The 9,420-nt window shown below is 37.0% G+C and overlaps 1 protein-coding gene across 1 annotated transcript; it reads right to left on the bottom strand.

Moving 5' to 3' along the window:
* Positions 1–5,309: 5,309 nt before the first annotated feature.
* On the bottom strand, positions 5,310–8,515 carry LOC137273184 (uncharacterized). Its single transcript, XM_067805679.1, has 4 exons — positions 8,387–8,515; positions 6,598–6,679; positions 5,732–5,875; positions 5,310–5,572 (listed from the first exon to the last, which is right to left on the bottom strand). The coding sequence occupies exons 1-4, from the start codon at positions 8,513–8,515 to the stop codon at positions 5,310–5,312; spliced, it is 618 nt and encodes a 205-aa protein (XP_067661780.1).
* Between the last annotated feature and the right edge of the window lie 905 nt (positions 8,516–9,420).

The raw sequence follows: 9,420 nt of genomic DNA, 5'->3' as shown, positions 1-9,420 counted from the left end.
GTGGAGACTGGAAGCAAACCAATTCGTACTGATATTCATACCAAAATGGTATGCGTTTTGATCAAATTGACTTCAGTCAAATCCTCAAAGTTATCGAATATATGGTATCATTTCACAGTTAAGTCTTATTTGCGGTTCACTCCAAAATGACAGACCTCCTGTAAGATAAATTCAGTTAGTACACTAGTTAGCTCAGCCGTGCTCTCCACCCCTATTCCATTAATGAGTTCACTTGGAGTCAGTACATAGTATACAGTCTGTTCAATCTTGGAATTCAAGCAATACTCAATCATCAAAAGGATTTCATTTCACAATGTATGAACTTGAAGTTATTCCAGAACCTTATTTTAAATTAACCTTACAAAGTAGAATTTCACTGAGAAAATTTAGGACAACAAATCATAGGTTACTAATGGAAACAGGGCGCTGTCTGAATGGTTTGAAAGAAAGCCGACTTTGTAATCTTTGTAAACAAGCCATATGTGACGAATTCCATGTTTTACTAATATGCCCACCACTTGTCGAACAACAACGAGTATCATTTCCAACAAAATATTTCAGTGTGAATCCCTCTACCTGTACATGTATTTTTCTCATGAAATGTGATTATCAACCACTCACTCTCAAATTATCCAAATATATGACACACTATGCCTTTTCAAATGATATCAAATTCTGTTTGTTCTTCTACCAGTCACTACAGAGTATAGTAACAACACATTTCCATCTTTCTTAATTTACTTGTAATTAGAGTGAAAAGTAGTCGAGAACTGAGTTGCTTGAGAAGCTGAGAATGTTCTCAAGCACTTTTAATATAAAAAGTCTTAATATAAAAATCCTAATTCATTACATGAATTAAAACAAAGTATAGTTTCCATATCTGGGCACATGTTATTATTATCAGCTTAATTAAGCCTTATGCAAACAACCCTAAAGTGTGTTGTTTTAAGCGGTCTGTCTTTTGTGAGGTCTGCTTTATGGGAAGATACCGCGGTTGCAAGGGTGCGCATCCTCCCTATTGAACTGAAAGTTTGTTTTATGACCACTGAAACTCGGGTGGTGTAGGGTGTAGATTGTAGGGTGTGTGTGACTGAGGATGTCATCTTGATCGGGGTAGATCTCCTAAAATATACATGCTAGCTTCATCAAACTTAGAAATTAAGGACAATAAAATCGAAGCAACGAGAAAATATTCGAAATTTCAAGTTTTTAAAATAAACTTGAAGCAACGAGAAAATACTCGAAATTTCAAGCTTTTGACTGAAACGAAGTAACGAGAAAATACTCGAAATTTCAAGTTTTTGACTGAAACTTGAAGCAACGAAAAAATACTCGAAATTTCAAGTTTTTAGAGGAAACTTGAAGCAACGAGTAAATATTCGAAATTTCAAGTTTCTGACTGAAACTTGAAGCAACGAGAAAATACTCGAAATTTCAAGTTTTTAAAAGAAACTTGAAGCAACGAGTAAATATTCGAAATTTCAAGTTTTTAAAAGAAACTTGAAGCAACGAGTAAATATTCGAAATTTCAAGTTTTTGAAAGAAACTTGAAGCAACGAGTAAATACTCGAAATTTCAAGTTTTTGAAAGAAACTTGAAGCAACGAGAAAATACTCGAAATTTCAAGTTTTTGAAAGAAACTTGAAGCAACGAGAAAATACTCGAAATTTCAAGTTTTTGACTGAAACTTGAAGCAACGAGTAAATACTCGAAATTTCAAGTTTTTGACTGAAACTTGAAGCAACGAGAAAATACTCGAAATTTCAAGTTTTTGACTGAAACTTGAAGCAACGAGAAAATACTCGAAATTTCAAGTTTGTGACTGAAAATTCTCGAAGTAACGAGAAATTAATCGAAGCAATGAAAAAAATATTTGAAATAACGAGAAAATACTCGAAGTTACGAGAAAATTATTGAAATAACGAAAAAATACTCGAAGCAACGAGTAAATATTTGAAGAAACGAGAACTGTCTTTGAAAAAATATTTTGTGCTACAAAAGTGGCAGCACTAGGCTTTCGTAACAATGTGGTTTCCGTAAAAACAGAAGTACTGTCGATCACCTAGTGCGTTTGGAATCATTTGTGAAAAACGCGCTGATTAATAAACAACATGCTGTCTCTATCTTTTTTGACCTTGAGAAGGCATATGACACTACCTGGAAGTATGGCATTCTGAGAGATTTACACGATTTCGGTTTGCGAGGTCGTTTGCCTCAATTCATAGGCATTTTTTTAAATAACAGACAATTTCAAGTCCGCGTGGGTTCTACCCTGTCTGATCATTACAATCAGGATCAGGGTGTTCCACAAGGCAGTATTTTGTCAGTCACACTTTTTAGCATCAAGATCAACAGTTTATCTAAAGTTTTAAACGATTCAGTTGATGGATCGTTATTTGTGGATGATTTTAACATTTCTTGTCGTGGTAAAAATCTGCATACTATTGAACGGCAACTGCAGCTGTGTTTAAACAAAATAGATAAATGGTGTTTTGAAAACGGCTTTAAATTTTCTAAATCAAAAACCAATTGTATACACTTCTGTCGTAAATACAAACCCCATAAGGACCCAGAACTATTTCTCAGTGGTACCCCGATCAAAGTGGTCAAGGAGGCTAAATTCTTGGGACTTATTTTCGACTCACATTTGACCTTTTTGCCACATATTAAATCCCTTAAAGCCAAATGCCTGAAGGCACTCGATTTATTAAAGGTTGTTTCAAATTCAAAATGGGGAGGGGATCAGTCTACCCTTCTTCACTTATATAGATCACTGATCCGATCTAAACTTGATTACGGCTCCATCGTATATGGTGGGGCTTGTCAAAGCAACCTAAAACTACTTGATCCTGTGCACCACCAAGGCCTAAGACTTTGTCTCGGTTCTTTTAGAACCTCTCCTATTGACAGTCTATACGTCGAAGCTGATGAACCTTCTCTCAACTTACGTCGTATAAAACTATCTTTACAATACATTACAAAATTAGCTTCAAATGAGTCTAATCCCGCATTTAATTGTGTTTTTAATCCTCTCTATGGGGATTTGTATAACAAAAAGTCTTCCCTTGTTCCGCCTCTTGGGCTCAGAATTAAGTCATTTCTTGCAGCTTCTAGCATTGAGCTGGAAAATATAGCTCCTTCCCGTCTTCTTTCTTCTCCTCCTTGGCAATTGGTTAGGTCACAAGTTGACCTAACATTAACGACTTTTAAAAAATCAGAAACCAACGAATTACAGTATAAACAAAAATATAATCAATTGAAACATAAATATAGCAATTATAAATCGTTATTTACAGATGGGTCTAAGGACGGTGGCGCAGTGGCTTGTGCCACTGTCATTGGATCCAGAACAATATCTTCTAGATTACCAGATAATAGTTCTATTTTTACAGCAGAAGCTAACGCCGTATTAACAGCTCTTAAATATATCCAAAGACATCCTAAACATAAACAGTACATTATCTATTCAGACTCTCTTTCTTGCCTTCAGGCTATTAAAAACCTAACATGTAAACATCCACTTTTAATAGAAATTATTGAACTTTATAACTATCTTGCGACTGGCCAATACGACATCGTCTTCTGTTGGTTACCCAGTCACGTAGGTATTTCTGGGAATGTGATGGCCGATCTTGCTGCAAAAGCAGCACTCACCAAATCTGTGACACCACTTCCTATTTCATATTCAGATTACAAAGCTTGCATTAGAACGTATATCCGTGATCTGATGCAGAAGAAGTGGGACACCCAAGTAGGTATCAATAAATTACATGAAATAAAACCGTATATTGGTTACACCTACTTGGGTTGTCAGTCCAGATATGAAGAGGTCATCATGCGACGATGTCGTCTTGGCCACACAAGATATTTGCTTAAAGGTGAGAATCCTCCGTTTTGTATCCCTTGTGATGAGAGAGTCACAGTCAAGCATATCCTGCTTGACTGTGTTGAATTCTCCATCACAAGGGATAAGTATTATACAGTTAAAACAATGAAGGATCTTTTTACCAGTGTTGGGTCTCATTTAATTATTGGTTTTTTAAAAGAAATTGTTTGGTTGAATTTTGAAAACCTTTCGTGTAAATAGATGTATTTTAATTATTGGAAGTTTGGATTAGTAACTTGAATTGTTGGTGGCTGTACCCTCAAAGGGGGTTGAAGTATTGTAAAATTATTGTCCTCCTGAGAGGGTACGTAAGTCCAAAAGCATTCACAGTCAATGTAAACGTTCCATTGTTCTTAATCGTAGTATTTGTGTATTTTTAACTTTTGGCTAGATTTGTCTAAATTGCTAACAGCTGAGGGGATGATGTAAATCCAACTAGGGTCCATGCAGGTAGCAAAGGCACTGTAAGTCCCCATGGTCCCTAGTATGGTGATCTACCTTCGGTTGTTGGCAATCTATAGCCTGATTTTATATTGTATTGTCCGAATAGTGATATTAGTTTTAACTTTCCACACTAGTTTTAATTCAAACTGTGATATTCTAGTTGTTTTACTGTCCTTCGTTGGCAGGGTCTAATACTATACATATATTTCATTTCAGAATTAAATGTTCTCGTCACGATATGGCTGAGACATTGCCGATGTGACGTTATATATTAACTCACTCACTCACTCACAAGAAAACGATTTTTTTCATATACTTCCTTAAAATATCCCTCCAACAAAAATAGCACGAAAACAGTCTTACCATAACCCGTCTGTCCAAATATTATAGCGCAGTGTTGACTGTGGAGGAGACCCCCATACCGCCCAGTGGACCGCAGACCTCCTTTATAGTTATCGTGTCACCCTCACCACTAGTAGATGGCTTGCAAGAATCTCCCATTGTCTATATTAAGTTGTTATAATATAAAATTTCAATCTCCCACGTGATTGATCTTTCTTCGTTATTTGAATGGTTATCCCTTCGCGTTCTACATGCAATCATCACGCATTTGGAATTATGTTGGCGGGGCGGTATTTATATGTCCATAAAAATGCTTGTTTACCAATCAAGAGTTCTATACTGATCCATAAGAAAGAAAGAAAACGTGTATCAACACAAATTATTCAATTTTATTTCAAATCTGTTGAACGTGTTCACAAAAGCATTACTTCATTGGATTTTTACGTTCAAAGCACGTATTAGCCTTGATTCTACTATGTATTACAAAAACGTAAATACACAATGACCCCTTTAAAATACGCATGAACATGGAGCAGATATAAACTTCTGCTCGAAATGGATATCCAAAGGATTTGTACCCATCACTGAGGAAACGACAGTGCAACGGTTCCATCCCTCCTCTTTCACATGTAGGTTGCTATAGACAGTTTCTCACTGCAAAGATCCATCCTTGCTCCCCTGACTCTCGCTGGAAAAAGTATGCATCAAGGTACCCGGTTTTTGAAAGCTGGCACACTCCGTCCTCGAGTTCATACTCGTATGTAATACAAGTAAACGTTTTCTCTGACATGCACATTTTGAAACACTCTTTTGCGGTTTTACCATCTATCCTTCTGTCGTTGTGTCCTGATATGGCCAGACCTTCGTACATCGTAAATCCAACGCCATACCTGTTGCAGCCTGGGGAGTACAGCGTTCCAACGTCACATTTATATCATCATTGTAAAATATGCGAGAAATGGACTGGATTGTAAATAAAATGTAAGAAAAGATATAGAATTTTCAAACACGTCGTAGTTATCTTTCGCATAATATAGAATACGTCCAGATATAACTCACGTCTCACACAGCTGTCGCTGGCAGGGTTGAAGCTGAATCCTGGTTTACACTTGCAGGTCTCGGTGAAGCATACGAACATGCTGTCTGCTGGACATTCAGAGTCTGTTGCACATCTCAATTCAAGGGCGTTGCTAATGGAGTGATCTGTGAATGTTTCCAGAAATTCCAGTCGGTATTCGCAAAGTACATTAAAACTTTCCATTGTTTTTAATCGTAGTGTATGTATACTTTTATTGCATGGCGAGATGTGTCTAAATTGTTACAGGCTGAAGGTATTGTTAGCTATTTTAGATACAACTACGAATTTTAAATTCCAATCTGTGGTACCGTAATACTACTTATTTTACTGTCTTTCGTTGACAAGTGTTTAACATTTACAATTAATTATTGTTTAAAATTGATTGTCCTCGTCACGATATTGCTGAAATATTGCCGATGTGAAGACAAATTTTAACTCACTCGCTCACTCACACACTCACCCAGGCTGTGTTCCATGTTAGCTACGTGGGACGCAGGTACATACACTCATGTAACACGTCACATTGCGTGCTGGGACAATTTGTTTTCTTTCTTAAGCTAAATGAATGCAAATAATCACTCAGTTTTATCCACAGACTCACTAAATTTCACCAGCATCGTCAGTGATAACGTTTTCCTTATCCTCCTCATTTGCTGACCCTCATTCCATCCACACCTTCATTTTCACCAGCACCCTCACTTTCCACCTTCTTTCATGTAGTGGAACAATGTTCTTGTTTCAAGCCAACTGAACCTTAGTGAACAAATTATTTAACTACCAGTTGTCCAACTTTCATTTTTGTGAGTGTTTTTCCAGACACATAACTTGAGCATAATAGGAATCTTACCCTCAACACAGACTGCCACGCCACGTTTCTCCACACACCGGGTGTTCGACTGACAGTACGTAAGGGAGCACGTAGATGATATCTAAATAACAACAGCAGAATAATACATCATTCCCATGTTGTGCTTGAGCTCCTGCAGAATAATGCGATTCAGACTCTCCCTTAGCTTGTAAGGGGCCCTGTTCGTAACCCCATCGAGCAAATGGGCGATCTTTTTGTTGCGAGAGGCGATAACTCTCCTTTTAAAATGATATAAACGAAGGTCCAACATCTAGCTTCCGGTCTGGTTCCGCACTCAAATTGCGCTGCGACAACTTGCTACATGTAAAGACAGAACCCAGCAAATGCGTTGCCGTGGTCACTGCCACATTAACAACTGCCACACTAAAATTCTACAAATAGTTCCCATACTACCGCCAATCTCACTGTAAACTATCCCCTGGAAGGTCTCACCGCCAATTTGTGATTATTACACATCCCTGTCAATTGAAGAAATTCCATATAGTTAGTTAGAAATACTAGTATATTAATTACGTTTTAAGAAGCTGTTCCTCACTCATCTGAATCCATTTTGGTTTTGATTCTGACACTACTGTATATTTTTATGTATACTTGTAAAAGTGCTATAGGCCTATTATCTAAGCAGTTAATCAGTTGCTTCAGTCATTATAGTTGGCAATAAAATACTTACCCCTTGTCCGATAAGTCCATCAGTCAGTGTTGTGAGTCAGTTTACATACGTGAATTTATTGATTCATTTCTTACGAAACAATAACACAACTTGAAGTTCTTAATATAAATAGTCCTATGCATAGATTTGTCTCAACAAACAACATATAATTCTGACCTCCAAAGAGGATGTGCATGATATAGAATTACACATGTGTTTCTTGTTTTGATAACAATAGTGAGTGAGTGAGTTAATATTTAACGTCACATCGGCAATATTGCAGCCATATCGTGACGAGAACGAGTAGTTATGTAAATACAAATGAATTAATAGCACATACGTTGTAAAACTCTGTCGACAAAGGACAGTAAAACTAACTAGGATATCACAGAGTATAATGTAAAACTAGTGAATAGACCTAAAACAATGTATCTATACAGGACAGTACAATATAAAAATGAACTATAGGTTGCCAACAACTGAAGGTAGATCACCATACTAAGGGCCATGGGGACTTACAGTACATTTGCTTCCTGCATGGACCCTAGTTGGATTTACATCATCCCTTCAGCTGTTAGCAATTTAGACAAATCTAGCCATAAACTAAAAACACACTTATTCTACGATTAAAAAGCTGGAAAACTTAAATTTACTTCAAATGTTTTTGGACTTATGTACCCTCTCAGGAGGACAATTATTTTACGGTACTTCAACCCCCTTCAACTGTACAGCCACTAACGGTTTGAGTCACTAATTTAATCTTCCAATTATAAAAAATTTATCTATTTACAGTTCAGTTAATAAATCTAATTCTTTTAAAAATGCAATAATTAAATGAGGGCTAACATTGCTAAAAAGATCCTTCATTGTTTGTGAATTAAAATACTGATCCCTTGTGATGGAATACTCAACACAGTCAAGCAAGACATGCTTGACTGTGATTCTTTCATCACAAGGGATGCAGAACGGAGGATCCTCACCTTTCAAAAGGTATTCATGAGTATATCTCGTATGGCCAATACGACATCGCCGCATAATGACCTCCTGAAATCTGGATTGACAACCCAAGTGGGTATAACCAATATAAGGTTTTATTTCATGTAATTTATTTACACCCACTTGGGTGTCCCACCTCTTGTGCATCAGATCTCGGATATACGATCCAATGGTAGCTTTACAATCAGAGTATGGGACAAGAAGTGGAGTCTCGGAGTTTTTGAGTGCTGCCTTGGCAGCAAGATCGGCCATTGTGTTGCCAGAAATGCCTACATGGCTGGGTAACCAACAAAAGACGATGTCGTATTGGCCAGTAGCAAGATTATTATACATTTCAATTATTTCTATTAAAAGTGGATGTTTACATGACATGTTTTTAATTGCCTGGAGGCAAGAAAGAGAATCAGAATAGATAATATACTGTTTATGTCTGGGATGTCTTTCAATATATTTAAGAGCAGTTAATATTGCGTTAGCTTCTGCTGTGAAAATAGAACTATTATCTGGTAATCTGAAAGATATTGTTCTGGATCCAATGACAGTGGCACAAGCCACTGCGCCACCATCCTTGGACCCATCTGTAAATAAAGATTTGTATGTATTATACCTACTTTTTAATTGATTATATTCTTGTTTATATTGTAATTCATTTGTTTCTGATTTTTTAAAACTTGTCAGTGTTAGGTCAACTTCGGATCTAACTAACTGCCAAGGTGGAGACGAAAGTAGACGGGAAGGAGATATATTGGCTAGCTCAATGCCGCAAGCAGACAGAAAAGGTTTCACTCTAAGTCCCAGAGGCGGAACAAGAGAAGACTTTTTATTGTACAGATCCTCATAAAGAGGATTAAAAACACAGTTAAATGCAGGGTTGGCTTCATTAGAATATAATTTTGTTATATACTGTAAGGAGAGTTTTATACGTCGTTGAGTAAGAGATGGCTCATCGGCCTCGACGTAAAGACTGTCAATAGGAGAAGTTCTAAATGACCCAAGACATAGTCTTAGACCTTGATGGTGGATAGAATCAAGTAGTTTGAGGTTGCTTTTACAGGCTCCACCATAAACGATGGAGCCGTAATCAAGTTTCGAACGGATGAGAGATCTGTATAAGTGGAGTAGGGTAGTTTGGTCTCCTCCCCACTTTGAATTGGAAA

The sequence above is a fragment of the Haliotis asinina genome, chromosome 1 (assembly GCF_037392515.1).
Source record: "Haliotis asinina isolate JCU_RB_2024 chromosome 1, JCU_Hal_asi_v2, whole genome shotgun sequence".
Classification (NCBI taxonomy): Eukaryota; Metazoa; Mollusca; class Gastropoda; order Lepetellida; family Haliotidae; genus Haliotis; species Haliotis asinina.
This window is presented reverse-complemented; position numbering and strand designations above follow the sequence as displayed.